Consider the following 17,850-nt stretch of genomic DNA (forward strand, 5'->3'; position numbering starts at 1 on the left):
GGATGCCTCCAGGCCCTACATTGTGCCACTGGCCTCGCAGACTTGATGCGTGGAGCGGATAGGTCGGCCAGGCCGTGCCCGAGCGTGTGCTTATGTCTGTTTCACGGAGGGGAACGTTGAGGGCGGGAGAATGAAGGCATCCACAAAGCCAGGCCAGCTATCAGCTGGACAGCGCGAGCTGTGTCCACTACCAGAGGTAGGGGAAGGCCCGCTGTCCTCAGGACTCCAAAGTGGGAAGAAAACATCCGACGCGTGGTCAAGCACAGAGACACCTTTATTGGTTCCTGGACCCAAATGGCAGGAGTCTCAGGACTGTCTTCCCTCTCCCTCGGTGCCCCAGCAAGTCAGCCTCAGACCCTCTGGTGCAGGAGCTGTGGCTGGGGCATCAGGCTTGGATCCCTACAGAGGGAAAGGGCTTCCCCAGCCCTGGTACAATGTTCCGGCAAAGACCTTGAGCTGGGTCACATGCCTGCCTCGTGGGTCAAGGCCAGGAGATGGCGTGGGGAGGGCACGGTTGGTGTGTGTCTGGGGAGTGGGCCCTCCACGCAGCAGGGAAGCCAGACCCCCTCCCCCCCCGGAGGATGGCACCCCATCCTGCATCTGTCACGGCAGTTGGCTAAGGCACGCTGGCTGGATCACGTCCTGCGGCACAAGGCCAGAGACGTGCTGGGGACCCTGACCCTCTCCGGACGTGTGGCTGACAGATGCAGCTATTTTTTCCTCCCTGGAGACTGGGAACTGCCCGTACAGTTGTCAGGGGCTGGGGCAGCTCGTTTGGTGGCAGCTCCAGAGTCCTTCTTCGGGGCTGGCCTGTGCTTCTCCTCCTTCCCCGGAGGGGAAGACCGGGGGGAAGGAGGCCTTGAGTGCAGGGCCTGCACGACCCTGATGGCCCCCACTGCGGCGAGGAGCCCCCAGAGCAGGGTGGAAGGCTCCAGGGGAGACAGCTGTCTCCGGACCCAGTGGAGGGCCCGGGCCAGGGTGTTGCTGGAGCTGCGGGCTCGGGGTGGGCTCTTGTCCTGTGGGTGTAGGATTGAGGAAGGTCCGTGGGGACCACTCCTGTGGGGGAGGGTCACCCCTGCCACTTCCCCCTCCCTAACGCCTTCCCACCTGAAGGCCAAACTGTCTGAGCAGCATGTCCAGCGTTGGGTCCCCCAAGGACACTGGTGGGAAGAATTCCTCTACCCACTGGCGTCGCCACCACTGGCTGCAACAGGGCGGGACGTTCAGGGGCTGCCTGAGCTCAGGCCCCAGCTTCCCACTGGGCACCCTGGCCTTACCTCTGCTCCCCAGGATGTGAGAACCAGTACTTGTAGCGCTGGGCCCGCAAGTAGGTGGGTGGCTGCTTGTGGAAGGGGTACTTAGTCACGTCGTTCTGGACGAGGCGGATCACTGCCAGGGAGTGGGCTCAGCACAGCCAATGTTCTCTCGGCCCCACCCTCCCCTTCACACACACCCTGCCCCCACCAGACCCTACCCTTCCCATGAGCCACCCCCAACCCCCCACGGGGTCTCACCAGGCTCCTTGCCCTGCAGCAGGCGCAGGACCAGGCCCGTGAACCAGGGGCTGTGAGAGTGTGGGCCCAAGGCTGCGAACCACATCTGCCAGTCGAGGCGGGGCTGGTGGGGCGCCACGATGGGGGGTGGCCGGCTCACGTTCCCGGGCTTGTACATGAACTCGATCTCCTGCCCGGCAGAGCAGGTTAACACAACTCGCTGGACTGGATGGACCCTCCCCCTGCCCTCTGCAGGTCCCTCCCTGCCTCGTGGGGCCCGAGGGAGCATTTACCACCCAGCGGTGCCCGTCATAGCTGCCCTCCAGCACCACTTCGGGCCGCCCACCCAGACCGGTCATCCGGCGGAAGAGGCCGTAGGAGTTAGCCAGCTGTAGGTGCTCTACGGTGCCGAACAGGCGGTGGGCCCCAGTCCAGAGTCGCCCGTGGGTTGAGGGTTCCATGTAGGAGTATGGCACCTAGAGGCAGGTGGGCGAGGCTCAGTGCTGCCCCTCCGGACCCCACCCTCCTCCCCGAGTGCTACCCACCAGGCTGATCACAAACAAGGCCACCGTGGCAGTGCCGAAGATGAGCAGCTGGACTGCAGTGCAGAGCCTCCTCGGCCACCCTCGCACCTGGGTCCACCTGGGGGGCGGGGGACCCGAGTGCTGTCAGGCCTGCCCTGCGCAGCTCTGCCCCACCCCCTCGGGCCACGTACCTCCAGAGGGCAGTCAGCAGTTCCCAGGTGAGGGAGGCCACCCCCAGCCACATGGTGGGCAGGGTCACCGTTTTCAGCCACTGGGAAAACTGGTGGAAGGTAAAAGCTGCAGAGGGAAAGGGGTGTGAGGAGGGACGGTCCAGCTCTGCCCTCTGGTCCCCCCAGCTGGCACTCACTGGTTCTGGAGTGGACAGCATGCTGCTCCCAGTCGACTTCCAGGCCGAAGTAGTGCACGGTACCATAGGCTAGCAGCCCGTAGATGGTGAATTCCAAGAGCAGAGACAGCACAGCCAGCAGCGTCCTGGGCCAGGCTGTTGAGCAAGACAGTCATAGTCTTGGGCTGGGGCGGAACTAGAGCAGGGGTCACTTGGGGGGTGGTGGAGGGAAAGAGACTTGCTGGTGGGCGGTTGGGCTGAGAGCGTCTGGCCGTCTGGGACAAGCTGACACTCACAACTGGCTGTCTTTTTGCAGTGGCTGTTGCCAGGTGTAGCAGTCAGGTGCCCATCATCCAGAAGAGCGGTGGTGAGCACCAGCGTGAGCAGGTTGAAGAAGTTATAGTTGCCAGTGATGATAATGAGGACTTGCAGCAAAACCTGGGGGAGGGTCTGCACTGAGAGTTCCTGAGGCCCACCCCCTTCCTGGCCCTTCAGAGCCTGCTTCAAGCCCCGCGGCACCCTGTGCCTAGGTCTCTCCTGCAGGCATCCCACCCCCCTCATCATCCCCGGGCCTGTGTTATGGTCTCACTCCACTGTCCTCTACCCCCTGCTCATACCTTCCATGGCTCCCACCACCTGGAAGAAACCCAAGCTCAGCATGCCTCGTGCAGCCCTTCTGCACCTGCCTCTGCTGACCTCACTGGCGTCTTCTAGGGTCGCCACAGCCTTGCCCCACAGGCAATGCCTTTTCATCCTGGATCAGCCTGTCCCTCCACCCACCGGGCCTTCCGGACTGCTTGCAACAGCCACCCGATCCCAATGGGACCCGCTGGGCAGTGCTGAGGAAGGCCACCTCCTACTTTCCTGACGGCTGAGGTCCCCACCCACCTGAGAGTAGAAAGCTGCCAAACGCAGGCGGCGAACAGGGGCGAAGAACAGGGGGGGCACTGCGATCTCAATGAGGAAGGTGGCCACCACACATAGTTTGTGCAGCCAGACGGGCAGGTGGTGGGTGAACCAGGAAGCAGGTGTGGGCAGGCACTGTGTCTCGTAGTGGTAGGTGAGTGCTGCAGGTGATAAATGGGTGGTCGGGGCTGGGCAGAACCCCCAAGACTGCCCCAAAGTCCAGGATGGGACGCTTACCAGTAAGCCCCCACCAAGCGGGGCAACGGCTGGTGAGCTTGACCACACCCGAGGCAAACATGAGGCGAAACAGCAGCCAGCGGACCAGCCAGAAGGGGAGGTCTTCGTGGGGCAAGGCCCCTGCCAGCCCGCCCTGGGGGGCCTGCTTATGGCGGTGGCGCGGTCTCAGGGGGGCCACCAGCACGGCCAGGAAGCCAGTCTCCAGCAGCAGGGAATCCCTATGGGAAGAAGGAACAGCACAAAGGGCCCCTCCCCATCAAGGCTGTTCCCCTCAGAGGGTCCTCCCTGGAGAGGCAAACATATCCTGCTCCACCCCATCCCCTGCAGCCCCACACCCAGGAGTCACTCACCACTGGAAATAAAGAAACACCTGGCCCACCTGCAGGGAGAAGGGTTGTCAGGGAGGCGGGGTGGGGGGGGGTGTCTGCAGAGGCAGACAAGGCAGAGACAGGGGTGAGCGGGAGGGTGGACAGGGCTGGAGAGAGTTGGTGACATGGGTCCCAGTGGTGCGGGGGGGGGGGGGAGCGGGCAGCAGGCAGCCCCCACTTGCCTGGTAGGCCGACAGGTAGGCAGCCCAGAGCAGCAGGTAGACGAGGAGGGTGCGCAGCTGGCGCAGCAGCAGCGCACCCAGGGCCAGCAGGGTGCCCAGCAGGCTCAGCAGCTCCAGGCCCTGCGTGGTGTCTAGCCCGAGCTGCGGAGCCTCCCACAGCAGGGTCGGGGTCTCCCACAGCTGCTGCCAGCGCCCCTTGCCCTGTGGCCTCAGCGTCTTCCGCGCAGGTAGGATGCCCTCGGCACCATACAGGCCTGTGGGAGTGCACATCAAGGCCAGGGCCCGGACACTGTCCCCCAAGGCTAGACACCCCCCACCAGTCTGGGCCCACAGGACCCACCCCTTCCCCCAACCTAGGTCAGGACCTGGAGACTCTTGCAACCGGGTGAGAACCTGATCTCCAACCCCTCCCAGATCAGGCCCCAGAAGGTCTACCGGAATTCCCAAGTCAGGACCTCCCGCCCAACGGAGAGAGTTCTCCTCTCTTCCAGGTCATATCTCCTAACTGCCCCACCAGGTCTGCGCCCACCCCCCTCAGAATTCTGCCCCGGCGCCAAGTCAGAACCTGCACACCCTCAAACCTCCCCAAGCCCCCCCGCGGCCCGCAGGACATGAACCGAAGCCCCTACCCCAGGCACCGAGGCCTGGACGTTACTCCCTCCCCCAGTCAGCGGAGTGTCGGGCGGAGAGAGGAGGGGACGCAGGGCGCGGGCCGGGAGGTGTCCCACCCTCGGCGCCCTCACCCGGGATCTGCGTGTAGAGGGACGCGAACGCGAACATGAAGACGGCGGCCACGCCCTGAAGGAAGAGCTGTCGCGGGAGCCGGGAGCCCGCCATGTCCGCTACGCGGCCGGCCGGAGAACAGCCCTCGGGCACGCCCGGCCCCGCCCCGCCCCGCCCCGCCCCGCCCCGCCGGCCCCGCCCCGCCGACCCCGCCTCCAGCACCAACTGCGGCCCTTCCGGCGCGCTCCTGCAGCGCGGCGTCGGGGTTCGCTCTCGCCCGCTGCGGCCGCGTGCGTCATAGATGTGCGCGCGGCGTCACGCGCTACGTCCTTACCCTGGGCGGGAACAGCAAAATGGCGCCAGAACTAGTGGCGGGCTGAGGACGCTGGCTCCCCTCGAAGACGGCCCTGCGGTCCCCGGGCCGCCCCGGCCCCTTCCGGACATGGAGGACGTGGAGGCGCGCTTCGCCCATCTACTGCAGCCCATCCGCGACCTCACTAAGAACTGGGAGGTGGACGTGGCGGCCCAGCTGGGAGAATATCTAGAGGAGGTGAGTGCCGTCCCGGGGAGTGGCGCGGGGCGGGGCGGCGGGCGGGGGGCTGCTGGGCGGCCCCGCCCCGCCTCCTCGTCTGTGTCCGTCTGGCGCTGTCCTCAGGCTCGTTTCTTTTTTTCCAAATCCATCTCTGCCTCTGGAAGTCATCCCTTATTAAATTAGCCTGGAGTTGTCATCACAGGTCGCTACCTGTTCCAGAGCCGTGAAATGGATTTCATGGGTGGTGACAAGCATTTTTCTGTAATGTAACAGAATAGACTAGAATTTATGTGCGTGTTTGGGTATTTGAGACAGCTGGATCACGGTGAAAGAGAGTTTCTTATCTTGGGTTCTGAAACCAGTTTCAAGCTACTGTCATGTTCTACTCGTCAGCATTTGGTCTTTATTTACTTGACATACGAGTCTAGTCCTTGTTAATGTGCTGTCTGCTCCATTTCTGTACTTCGCTTTCACATTGCAGCTCACTTGGACTGCGATCAACAGTGACGTCTATCCTGGCAAATTCAAGGGACGCTAGAAGTGTCACCTTATTCAGTTCAGTAGCATTTGTTGGGCTGACCACTCCTTTTTGGATACAGATTTATGTGCTCTGATTTTTTCTCCCCATGTTATTTGCTTACTATTTCTTTGCTATTTAAGTGTTTAGCTTCTCTGGGCAGGGCCTGGGCCATCTTCTGTATCTCCCTTAAATAATCTCACTTGTTTCCCTGATTTTAAATATCATCTGTATGAGGACAACTCTCAGATTTATGTCTTCATCCCAGATCTTTTTTCTTTTTCTTTTTTTTTTCTTTTTAGACAGCACGAGGTGGGGGGAAAAGCAGAGGGGGAGAGAGAAAGAGAAGAGAAAGAGAAAGAATGTTAGGCAGGCTCCACACTCAGCATGGAGCCTAACTTTTTGCTCAGTCACACGATCCTGGGATTATGCCATGAGATGCTCAACCAACTGAGCCCCCCCTGGCCCCCCAGCAGATCTTTTTTTCTGAATTTATTTTGTATATCCAGCTGCTTACCTTTGACATTCCTCTTAGACATTCCACAGAAGCATCTCAGTTTTTTTTTTTTTTTTTTTAATGTTTACTTATTTTGAGAGCAGGGTAGGGGCAGAGAGAGAGGGAGAGAGAACCCAAGCAGGCTCTGTGCTGTCGGTGCAGAGCACCATTTGGGGCTCAAACTCGGGAACTGGGAGGTCATGACCTGAACTGAAACTGAGAGTCAGACACTTAACTGAGCCACCCAGGTGCCCCAAGCATCTCAGATTTAATACATTAAAGTGGAGCTTTAGATTTTTTTGCCCTAATCTCGGTCTTCCTGATCTTGCTAAATAGCACTCCTGTTCAACAAAAGGTGAGAACTAAAAGCTGTTTTAGTGAAACTCGGTGAATTCTGTCAGTGGCACCACCAGAATTTCCCTTGAATTCATCTGTTTTCTACCTGGCTCAGATTCATGTAAAACCTTCCTTCCTAGGCTCTGTAACAGCTTTTTTTGGCCCCATCCGATTCACCCTCCATCCAGTAGCAAGTGTGACTGCAGTGGCGCCTCAGAGGCTTCTGTGCTAAGACTGAAGCGCAAGCCTCCTTTTCCGAATCTGGCCTTGCTGACCGTTGTAGCCTCGTCTTGAGCTCCTCTCCACCTGTTCTTTAGAGCCAATCAACCTACAACACTGGGGCTTATTTATTTATTTTTAAGTTTATTTATTTAATTTGAGATAGAGAACCAGCAGGGAAGGGGCAGAGAGAGAGGGCCACTGAGGATCCGAAGCAGGCTCTGTGCTAACAGCAGACACTCACCGACTGAGCCAGCCAGGTGCCCTCCCCTCCTTTTTTTTTAATAAGGAACTTTATTTATTTTGTTATTATTTTTTAGTTATCTCTACACCAAACCTGGGCTCAATCTCAGGACCCTGAGATCAGGAGTTGCATGCTCTACCGACTGAGCCAGCCGGGTGCCCCTGGAGCTCGTTCCTGACTGAGGGTCTTGGTATTTTCTGTTCCCACTGGGGAATATTCTTCACCCATTTATTTTTATGATTAACCACCTCTTATCCTCTATGTCTCAGGTTAAACGTCAGGTGAGCAGCCTGTTTAAGATAGTTGTCACAGTACCTTATGTTCTTTAGGATGTTTATCACAAGCTCTTCTTTAACTTGTTCACTTGTTTAACTCTGCTAGGGCAGGAACCATGTGTATACTCTGTTCCCTTTGCATAATAATAATAGAATGCCTGGCATATAGTAGGGGGCATTGCATATAGTAGGGGGCATAGAATAAGTGTTTGTTGGATGAATGCTTGATCTACTGATCTACCTTCTCTGCTTGGACACCTGGACTGCTGAGAAAATGCAGAGTTGTGCTGGGTGGGGCTACTGTGAATTCAGGTTTCCACATTGGTCAGGGTGCCTGGGGATGCTTGGTAGATCTACTTCCTGGCTTGGTCAGCTCCCTTCCTGCTTTTGTTTGCTGTTCCAGACCTTCTCTGCCCTTTAAAGTCCTGATTCCCTGCTTCTTGTTTTGTCTTTTTCCTCCTTTCCTTTTCCATGCAGCTACCAGAAAGTTCTTTTTTAAAACACATCTTATCACGTTGCTACTCTCGCAGAGCACCATTTGGGGCTCGAACTCAGGAACTGGGAGATCATGACCTGAACTGAAACTGAGAGTCGGACACTTAACTGACTGAGCCACCCAGGCTCTTTCATCCGTTTATTTTTTTGTTTGTTGTTGTTGAGTGTCTGCTGTATGCCAAGAATCATGTGAAATCCTAAGAAAACAGTGGCAAGCAAACAGTAGTCCCTGCTTCACCCTTGTAGGAGAATGGATCCTGAGGAAGTAACGACACAGGGTCGTTGGAACAGGCATTAGTTCTACAGGGAGGTTAAGAGATAGGCTCACAGTCCTAATAGGTGGCAGAGCAGAGGCCACTGTCCTCGTCACTGTGTCTTTGTGCAATCACAAACATGAGAGGTTCAAAAGAAAAGTTGAGGGCTCCACGAAGAGTTTATGTGGGGGACTGAACTTTGTTTGCGATGAAAGGAGTTGCCTAGTCAAATGAGCTGAAGAATGTTCCACGTGGAGAGAAGATAGGTTCCGAGGTTGTGAGGTGGGAAAGTGCTTGGCTCCATGGGGGACCTGGAAAGGTAGCCCTGTGTGACTGCCGTGCAGCGAGCAGGGGAGGGTGGGTAGCTGCAGAGGGAAGCTGGTCAGCCTGCGAGGCTCTGTTTGCGATTTGGGTTTTTTCCCTGAGAGTGACAGAAAGCCATTAGGGTTCTGAGTGGAGTGAGGTAATTCTGCCTTGTGTCTGCAGACAAGCGCTGGCTTGTCGAGAGTAGGCTGGAAGGGAGTGAAGGCGGGGGGAGAGCCCAGTTAGTGCCGAGGGCCGGGCGAGAGGTGGGGCCGGCTGAGCAAGAGCCACAGCCACTGTGGAGAGGAGCAGACAGTTTAGTCGAAGTGGAGCATGGAATTGGCAGGGAACTTGGCATAGGTTGGATGGGGAAAATGAGAGAAGACAGGAAGGAGCTGAGACTTGCGGGTTTTTGGACGGGTGGTGGGGGGGGCGGATATCGAGAGTTCAGTGTGGGCCCGTCCGATACAAATTTTGGTTAAGACATCCAAATGGTGTTTGAAGAAGGCAGCTGGACATACGGATTTAGGCTTAGATGGGAGGTTCAATCTGGAGCATGCATTTGGGAGTTGTTAGAAAGTGGATGGAGTGTGAGGTCCTGGGAGTGGGTGAGCCAGCCTAGGCTGAGAAGAAGAGGGCCTGGGTGGCCCGGCTACCCTCTGCTTCATAGTCCCTCCTTTCAGGGAAAGCCCTTCACTTATTTCCAGAATGTTTGCACTCTGTCAGACTCTCATGTTTCACTGACCTGAAAAACTCCCTCTATCCTTCAGGAACTGGTAGAGGTGGTCCCTGGGTGGTGTCCTCCTAGACTCCCTCTCCATAGTGTCTTACGTCTGACCTTGCTCCCCAACACGCCCTGTGCTTTGGCCATGTTTGCGTGATACTCATTTTCCTAAATAGCGGACTCCCGGGTCAGCTAAGTGCCTTTGTGGGAGTGGTTGCTCTTCCTAAAAGGCCTCTCCTTTCATCTGCCTGGGGAGTGTGTCTTTCAGGCTTAGCTCTGATGTCAGCACTTGGTTCGTTCATGAGACATTTACTGGACACCAGCGTCAGGCCGTGAGGTAAAGGCTGCAGTTGCCCTACAGGGAGGGAGAAGTCCCTGGCGTCCAAGCCAGGCGTCCGAGCCACACTGCTGGGTTCACACGGGGCACAGCTGGGGGCAGGTGTCCTAGGCACGTGGAAAGCAAAGGCAGAACTTGAAAAAACATGTTGGGCTTCAAAGTGCTGTTTGCTGAGAGACGTGCAGGAGAGGGGCCAGGTTCTGGGGAGCCCTGGCTTCAGCATGGAGAGAGAAAGTTTGGGGACATTTGGATGTGTTGGGGTTGCTCTAAGCACAGTCCCGCAGCTTAGGGGAGAGTGTTGCCGCAGATGGGTCTGGGACTTGTTGGCATGTGGTCTGTGGACACTGACATTCAAGGGGTGGTAGGAGCTGGGGCTCGGGAGGTTAGGGGTTGCAGAGGAAGGAGGGGGACTCGCTTGTGTTTCCTTAGTTTCTGCTCAAAGGATTGAGGCCCAGAGTTCTGTCTCTGTCTTCCCCACCCCTGAGGTTCCCCTTTCCTTCTCGCAGGGTGAGGGATCTTCCCGCCCGATTCTGTCCAACTTGTGCCTTGACTTAGATGGGCTCAGTGCGGAGCGTCTCCAGGGAGAGACTCCCGTGCAGCTCTGGCCGTTTGTGGCTGATACACTCCAGGGGCCTTCCTTTTCTAAACTAGTAGGTCTGAGAGGTTACAGGAGGTAGGAGAAATCACAGAGGCCCGCCTCCTCACTCCAAGCAGAGCCAGAGTGCCGGGAGGAGGCAGGGGCGCTGGGTGAGCTCTTGGGGAGAAGCGTACCCAGGTTTTGGCTTCCCGACGCCCTGGTGTTGTGTTTTGCAGCTGGACCAGATCTGCATTTCTTTTGATGAAGGAAAAACCACCATGAACTTCATTGAGGCAGCGCTGCTGATCCAGGGCTCTGCCTGTGTCTACAGTAAGAAGGTGGGCCCATCTGGCTGCTGCTCTTGCCATTGCAGCGTCTGGTGGGACTGAGCCTGACTGTCTTGCTGGGGCAGATGGCAGGCTCACCCCTGTCTCTTACCTTCCTCGCCAGCACCTCCTGTGTCCCTCTTCCTCAGCACCTTTTCATACAGCTTGGATTTATAATTGAACAATTATAACTGGGGAACAGTCTTGGATTTATAACTGCAGGGCCTGCTGCTAATGCTAAACATCCAGTGGTACACAGGAGAGCCCCATGCAGCAAAGAATGATCCAGTCCAAACTGTCAGTAGTCCAATCGTCCAGAACCCCACGTAGAATAAGAGGAAAAGCAGGATGAAGCGAGCATCCTGAGAAAACCAGTGTTTAGGAAGTGCCTACAAGAAGGAAAAGTGAGAGAAAGGTAAACCAAGACAGTGTCCTGGAAGACAGAGCAGTAGAGAATTTTAAGGGGGAAGAAAGAAGACCGTAAGACCCAAAATGTTGAGTTCAGTGAATTGACCCACACCGGAAAGGTTTTCAGGTGTCCAGTGGGTATCCTGGAAGGTCACCAGGGGTTTTAGGGAGAGAAGGACCAGACTGTGGGCTGGGGAGAGGTGTGGAGACATGGCGTGACCCCTTTGGGGGAGAGGTCACTGGAAGAGGGGGGACAGCGAGGAAAGCAGCAGTCCTCCGTTCAGGCTGTGGTCCATCTCATGCCCAGCTCCTGGACACCATCTGCACTGGTGAAATCAGAACTGGGCAGGGGGCAGGTATCAGTGACAGCCAGCGCTGAAGGGTGGGGGTGGGGCGGCGGCTGCAACAGAATCCCAGAAGAGATAGTTGAGGAATGGGTCAGGACCATGGATTGACAAGCCTGCCTCGAAAAAAAGAAAAGGCACCTCATCTCAGGATTCTGGAGGAGGAAGTCAGTATTGATCCGCAGAAGTTGGACACAGGCATTTGGGGAGTTACTGCCAAGGGCCCCAGTTTTCGTAGTGGAGAATGTAAGTCAGCTGTTAAGAATCAGCTACTACGTAGGAAATTTGGTGAAAGTTCACAATGCTTGCTGAGGGGAATGCACACGAAAGACTGACAGAAGGCACAGACGGTCCGCGCATCTTGCTGTCTGCAGGGGCACGTTTTCCTCCAGCAGTGCGTAGCCATCCCCTAGGGGGGAGCACGGAGAAGTGCTCAGAATTGAGCGGACTCGGCATTGGCGGTGTAGTGGGTGGGAGGAAGACAAAAGGTAAGAGTTCAGAACTGTGTTAAGGAACTTGATAATGGGGTCCAAACTAGAGAAGGGCAGTGAGCCATCTACATTCAGTTCTAATGCACAGGACACGGATTTATCTCTGGGCACCATAAGTTATTAAGACAGTTCAAGATTTCGCTGGTTACGTCAGATTCCTACATCCTGTATTTGTCCTGAGAAGGAATGTCTGCAAGTGACTTTGAAAGCAAAACGTGAGGTGACAGACGGAGAGAAGTGTGGTGAAGCAAGTGTAGTGAAACGTTGACGAAGTCTGGGAGGTGGGGGGGAGTGCGAGCTCTAGACGAGCACTGCCCAGCAGGACTTCCTGAAATGATGGACGTGGTCTGTGACCTGTGCCGTCAAAGACGGTAAGTACTTGCCACACGTGACGACGGAGGCCTCGAAAGGTGGCCGGTGTGACTGAGCAATTCTGAGTTTTACTGACTTTCAGTGAACTTGAATTTCAAATTGGTTGACTCACACGTGGCTAGTGGCAGTGAGAATCATGCATCCCTGGGTACAAATCCCAGACCTACCCCTGATCCAGGCGACTTTCTCTCGGTTTATCCTACTATCAAACGGGAACAGCAGTGACACCTAATTCAGACAGACTAGACGGGAAGAAGCACGAACACAATTCTGTATGTGAACAAACACTTGAAACGGGTAGTGCTTTTTGGTCCTAATAAATGGGGCCCCTGTGATGAGGGGGCACCACCTCTTGCGCTCACCATTGTGTCCAGTGTCTAGTGCAGAGCCCCGTACATAAGAGAAGCGCAATGAACGTTTGTTGCATTAAAAAAAAAAAAAAAAAAAAGGCAGGGCCAAGAAGAGGGGTTGCGTGTGCTCTGGGGTGGTGTCATCCCAGAGGGAAAGACCCAGAGGTGGTACACACACGCCCTGCTGGTCAGCCTCGGAAATCCTGACTGTTACCCTGTGACGGGGCAGGCAGGGACTCACGGGCTTCCGGAGATGGGGCGGTGGTGGCCCGAGCCTGCGGGCGGGGCGGGAAGGAGCTGCCGTGGGTGTCGGGCAGGAGCAGCACGGCGACGGGCCGGGGGGCCGCACGCAGGCCGGCGTGCAGGGACTGAAGACGGTCAGAGCTGGGTGACGACGGCCGTTCCTGTGGCTGCATGCAGCGTGGGGACGGAGGACGAGGAGAGAACCACAACCGATAAGACGTGCTCGTGTGATTGGAGAGGCCACTCTAGCAGCCACGTGGGCGGGACTTGTGGTGCCGGAGGGTTTCGAGGGGACGGTGGGCTTCTCTGTGCACACGCTCGTCTCTGCGTCTCTGGTAGGCTGCTCCTTTCCGCGTCCTCACCGTCTGCTTCTGGTCACCAGGTGGAGTACCTGTACTCGCTGGTCTACCAGGCTCTCGATTTCATCTCTGGCAAGAAGTGAGTACTGGTGGTCTGAGCCAGCAGGTGGAGGCCTGAGTGTCTGCCCTGCCTGCAGCCTCTCAGACACCCATGCACTGATTCTCCCTCAGGCGGGCCAAGCAGCTGTCCTCGGTGCGGGAACAGGGGGCGGATGGGGACGCCAGTTCCGAGGCCCCCCAGGAGGCGGACGACCAGGTGAGATCTATCGGGTGCGTGGCCACTGCCTGCTGTGCACTTGCCAGGCGCTGCTCCTGAGCTGTGTCTCCCCACAGTTCCTGTCGCTGGATGACCTCCCTGACTCCCGTGCTAATGTGGATCTGAGGAACGACCTGCCTCCCCGTGTGAGTCCCCCTCCCTCTGTGGGGCTGCCTTTAGCTGATGGGGGTGTTGGAAGGTGTCCTCCCATACGGTTTCCCACATGGAGCCGTGGGGCCTGTGGCTCACCCACTCTTGGCCTCCACGCAGGAGATCCTCATCGTCCCTCTCCTGCCCATGGCCCTTGTGGCCCCTGATGAGATGGAGAAGAATGTTAGCCCCCTGTACAGGTACTGGCCTCAGCTTGGCTGAGGGGAATCAGATAAGGGGAGAGGGCTGCTTGGGAAGGGTCTCTGCAGTGGCTGTGTTTCTGCCAGCACAGCTGTCAGGGGGAGGTCCTGGCCAGCCGGAAGGATTTTAGGATGAACACATGCACCGCCCACCCCAGAGGAGCCTTCATGTTGGAGCCGGTGGGCATATCCCCAACGGAGACACTGCTGCCAAGGAACCAGAAGGGTGAGGGCTTGGATGTGGGGGCCGGGTGGGAAGGAAGGGACTTCTGGGCTGGACCCCTTGTCGGGTCCCCTGTGCCTGCCAGCTCTGGTCCTGCCTCCCTCCCCGGGTACCTGCTGTGAGGATAGGTCTGCCAGGCCACATCCCCTCTGCCCCCTCTTTGCCCATAGCTGGCTCGGCCCCGGGGTGCCCGAGTCCTGTGACGGGTCTCTGCTCTCCTTCCCCTGCCCTGGCTCTGCTGGGCCCCTGGGAGGGGCCTCCTGGAGGAAGGGGCTGGGCTGACCCTGTCCCGTCCCCCATCTTTCGCAGAGGCTGAGGGGGCTGAGGAGCAGCCAATGGAAGTCTGTGTGTGCAGTTCCGTCCCCGCGCTCAGCGCCTCCCAGGAGCCAGGTGAGAAGAGAGCACCACGGTGGACTTGCGGGGTTGGGGTGGGGAGATGGGGCTCTGCGTGGGGCCGTGCTCCGCCGCCCCAGGGGTGAGGTGTGGGGAGCAACGAAGCCTGGCTTCTTTGCCCCTGGACCTAGGCCTCCCTCCCCACCTTGGCCTCACTGCGCCGTCTTGGTCTCGTGACTGTCCTCGGGCCGTTCTCGGGCCCGTGAGGTTTGGACCTCGCCCTGGGCACACATGGACGGCAGCCTTTCAGGAGGAAAACTGGTAAAACGAGCCAAATGAAACCGTGGCCTGGCGAGAGGCGTGGTCATACCACTCCGGGTCTAACGGGTGGGGCTGAGTGAGGGACTCGGCCTTGCAGGCTCTCCGGGGTGTTGGCCAAGGCCAGCCTCCCATCTGCTGTCTGGCCTTGGGCTTCTCGGGGCTGACCGGTCTCTTGCTCCCCGGCCCAGGTACCTCTCCGGAAGGCCCGCTGCCTGGAGGTGGTGAGGAGGATGAGGACGCAGATGGGGCAGTGGAGCTCCCTGAGCCCATGGCCCCCGACGTCCCTCCAGAGCCCCAGGAGCCCAGGAGCCCGCAGCAGGTGGGGGCCCTGCGAGGCCTGCGAAGGCCCCACACTCCGGTGGGATAGGTGGGCCCGGGGGCTTTGCCCTTTCGGGTGGTGCCTTCTACATCTTTCCTCTTTCCGATCAGAATGGCTGCTGCTCCTTAGAGAGGTGGCCTAGGGTTCAAGGGTCTGAGCCCCGTGGTGATGCTACCACCTAGCATGGCAGCTGGTCTCCCAGGCTGACTCCCGAGATCGGGCTGGTGGGAGGGGATGGGCTTTGGAGGCTGTCGCTGCCCCTTCCACCCCCGAGGGTTGGCTTTGTGTTCCTGCCTGGAGCTCCAAAATCTTTTTATTAGAACAAAAATCCTGATACATATAGGAAAAACGTTAATATTCGTTAATTTTGATTGGTACATACGTGGATGTTTATTGCAGTCTTTTTTTTCTTTTTTGGTATCTTTTAAAGGAAAAAAACAGTACCCCATTTTACTAGTTTACTAGTTTGTGTGTTCTAAAATTTTTTCTAGAGTGTTTGTTTTCCTTAAGAGGGTCCTTCTGCAGGGTTCTTGGTGTCCGACCCTAGAGCAGACTACTGGGGTGCCCCAGCCTTGGGTGGAGGAGGGGAGAGGCATCCCTGGGGCTGTTTCTTTGCAGAGTGCTGCCCAGCCCAGCAGGTGTGTGCTGCGGGAGCGACGGGAGCCTATGTCCCTGCTGAAGGTGAGGGTTAGTGGGGCTCAGACCCTCCCCGGCAAGGAGGATGTGCTTTGGGGCTCTGCTGCCCGCCCCGCACTCCTGCTAGCTTTCAGAGCTCCGGATGCCTGGGCTCCTAGCTGGAGGCCCTTTGTGCTGGCTCTCTCTTGCAAGGAATCTTCCTTGCCCCAGAAATCGAATCCCCTCTTCTGCTGCTCTGGGGAACCTCTCTCTCTGGTGGGTCACCCTTGGGTCCTGGATTGAATGTGGCCAGCCCTTCTCTGTGTCTGGACTTCTGGGGGGAAGATGTACATCCCCTGCTCCTACCCCAGGGTCTGCTTGTACTCTTTGCTCAGGAGACCCCAGACCCCTGGCAGAGCCTGGACCCCTTTGACTCCCTGGACGCCAAGCCCTTCAAGAAAGGTAATTGGGTGGAGGGACACCTTCACTCGGGCACCTGTGGCTGGGTTCTCCGGAGCACTAGTGGTAGATGAGGGTGGGGGCTGTGCTGCCTAGTGCGGTCTGCACTTGCTCCTCGGGCTTGTGGGTGCCATCATCCGCCCCAGGGCCTTTAGTTGTGCACTGAGACGTAGCCGTTTGCCCCCAGGTAGGCCCTACTCTGTGCCCCCCTGTGTGGAGGAGGTTCCAGGACAGAAGCGCAAGAGGAAGGGTGTCGCCAAGCTGCAAGACTTCCACCAGTGGTACCTGGCTGCTTGTGAGTGGGTGTGGTGGGGCCGGGCCAGGGCAGGAGGGTCCGCGTGCAGCTCACGGGGACTTGGCTCGGTTCCTACTGACCAAATTCTCTCGAAGATGCCGAGCACGCTGACAGCAGGAGGCCCCGGCGAAAGGGCCCGTCCTTTGCAGGTGAGGTCAGGGTCATGTGCGCACTCTGCTGAGTGCCTGCCTCCCCTCGGCCTGGGGGCACCCAAGGCTCTAGGTGGACTGGGGAGGGGGGCTGGGCAGGGCGTGGGAGCTCCTCTTACAAGGGCTTTGTGTGTAGACATGGAAGTCCTGTACTGGAAGCACGTGAAGGAGCAGCTGGAGACCCTCCGGAAGCTGCAGAGGAGGGAGGCAAGTACTGGCCACTGTCTGGAGCCCGCGTGGTCCCAGGTGGGAGACAGCAGTGTGCCTCATAGATGCTGTCTGCACACAGATGGCGGAGCGGTGGCTGCCGAGGCCTGAGGAGGGGCTGTGGCCTGTGGAAGAGGACCGCCTGGAGGATTCCCTGGAGGATCTGGGGGCGGCAGGTGGGAGCCTACTGGGATGGGCCGGGGTGGGGGCTCAGCATCCGCTGCCAGCCAACCTGCCTCCTCCTGGGCTTCTCTGTCTGCCAACAGATGACTTTCTAGAGCCTGAGGAGTATGCAGAGCCTCAGGAGGCAAAGCCTGGGGAAGCCGCAGACCTGGGTAGGTCTGAGAGTGAGCTGCTGGCCCTGGGGGGGGGGGGGGCTGAGGACAGTGGAGGGGGGAAGGGGTGTGGCCTGTGGCCACAGAAGCTCATAGCTGCCCCTTTCCCAGAAGCAGAGGCCGTGCCGGCATCCCTGAGCTATGAGGAGCTGGTCCGCAGGAATGTGGTAGGTCCCAGTCAGAGCAGGTGGGGGCGCTGGGTGCGGGGCTCCTGCACAGAAGGTGGCAGCTCCTGGTCCCGCCCTAGGAGCTCTTCATCGCCACGTCTCAGAAGTTCGTGCAGGAGACGGAGCTGAGTGAGCGCATCAGGCACTGGGAGGACACCATCCAGCCGCTGCTCCAGGAGCAGGTGAGGGAGGGGTTGGGCCAAGCCCTGACTGACAGCTAGGGACTCCCCTGCCGCCTGCCTGGGTTTTGCCCCGGGATCTTGCCCCTCTTTCTTGCAGGAACAGCACGTGCCCTTTGACATCCACACCTATGGGGACCAGGTGGTCTCAAGGTTCAGCCAGCTCAACCAGTGGTGTCCCTTTGCGGAGCTAGTAGCTGGCCAACCTGCCTTCGAGGTGTGTCGCTCCATGTTGGCCTCCCTGCAGCTGGTGAGTGGCCTGGGGAGCCTGGGAGGGAAGCGGTCCCCGACTCTGCTGACACCTTATCCCTGTAGGCCAACGACCACACAGTGGAGATCACTCAGCAGCCGGGGCTGGAGGCAGCTGTGGACACCATGTCCCTGAGACTACTCACCCACCAGCGGGCCCACAAGCGCTTCCAGACTTACGCTGCCCCCTCCATGGCCCAGCCTTGAGTGGGGAGCCTTGACGCTGACGGGTGGGCTCTGGAGCTCCGTCCCCCGTGGGTGCTGGGCATCGCGTCTGCTCACTCGACCCTTGTTTCCTGGCTGGCCCAGCCCAATAAAATGGTGTTGCCATCCCACTTAGTCTTAAAAAACACTCCTGCGCTGTGCAGGCAAAGGGCTGCGCTTCCCTGCCGTGGCCTCCTGGGGCCACCGA

The 17,850-nt window shown here is 58.3% G+C and overlaps 2 protein-coding genes across 10 annotated transcripts; one reads left to right on the forward strand and one right to left on the reverse strand.

The window, feature by feature from the left end:
• Positions 1 to 256: 256 nt before the first annotated feature.
• Positions 257 to 4,975, reverse strand: LMF2 (lipase maturation factor 2). Of its 3 annotated transcripts, none has more exons than XM_043563095.1 (14): positions 4,800 to 4,975; positions 4,057 to 4,310; positions 3,857 to 3,885; positions 3,507 to 3,724; positions 3,252 to 3,430; positions 2,660 to 2,801; positions 2,385 to 2,519; positions 2,209 to 2,314; positions 2,039 to 2,135; positions 1,787 to 1,969; positions 1,515 to 1,683; positions 1,278 to 1,389; positions 1,108 to 1,204; positions 257 to 1,016 (listed from the first exon to the last, which is right to left on the reverse strand). In XM_043563095.1, the coding sequence occupies exons 1-14, from the start codon at positions 4,891 to 4,893 to the stop codon at positions 711 to 713; spliced, it is 2,121 nt and encodes a 706-aa protein (XP_043419030.1). In that variant the 5' UTR covers positions 4,894 to 4,975; the 3' UTR covers positions 257 to 710. The 3 variants fall into 3 exon arrangements, with proteins under 3 accessions (XP_043419030.1, XP_043419032.1, XP_043419031.1); XM_043563097.1 differs by having other exon boundaries at positions 1,278 to 1,339; positions 4,800 to 4,951; XM_043563096.1 differs by lacking the exon at positions 2,039 to 2,135 and having other exon boundaries at positions 2,209 to 2,519; positions 4,800 to 4,951.
• Positions 4,976 to 5,081: 106 nt separating this feature from the next.
• On the forward strand, positions 5,082 to 17,773 carry NCAPH2 (non-SMC condensin II complex subunit H2). Of its 7 annotated transcripts, none has more exons than XM_043563101.1 (20): positions 5,082 to 5,329; positions 10,325 to 10,426; positions 13,005 to 13,060; positions 13,153 to 13,237; positions 13,315 to 13,383; positions 13,508 to 13,587; positions 13,680 to 13,813; positions 14,120 to 14,200; positions 14,653 to 14,783; positions 15,402 to 15,464; positions 15,794 to 15,860; positions 16,045 to 16,152; positions 16,248 to 16,301; positions 16,438 to 16,508; positions 16,591 to 16,684; positions 16,775 to 16,843; positions 16,955 to 17,010; positions 17,091 to 17,192; positions 17,290 to 17,439; positions 17,505 to 17,773. In XM_043563101.1, the coding sequence occupies exons 1-20, from the start codon at positions 5,222 to 5,224 to the stop codon at positions 17,643 to 17,645; spliced, it is 1,821 nt and encodes a 606-aa protein (XP_043419036.1). In that variant the 5' UTR covers positions 5,082 to 5,221; the 3' UTR covers positions 17,646 to 17,773. The 7 variants fall into 7 exon arrangements, with proteins under 7 accessions (XP_043419036.1, XP_043419037.1, XP_043419035.1 ...); XM_043563102.1 differs by having other exon boundaries at positions 5,094 to 5,329; positions 16,958 to 17,010; XM_043563100.1 differs by having other exon boundaries at positions 5,097 to 5,329; positions 16,591 to 16,843; positions 16,958 to 17,010.
• The last annotated feature ends 77 nt before the right edge of the window (positions 17,774 to 17,850 follow it).

The sequence above is a fragment of the Prionailurus bengalensis genome, chromosome B4 (assembly GCF_016509475.1).
Source record: "Prionailurus bengalensis isolate Pbe53 chromosome B4, Fcat_Pben_1.1_paternal_pri, whole genome shotgun sequence".
In the NCBI taxonomy this organism is placed as follows: domain Eukaryota; kingdom Metazoa; phylum Chordata; class Mammalia; order Carnivora; family Felidae; genus Prionailurus; species Prionailurus bengalensis.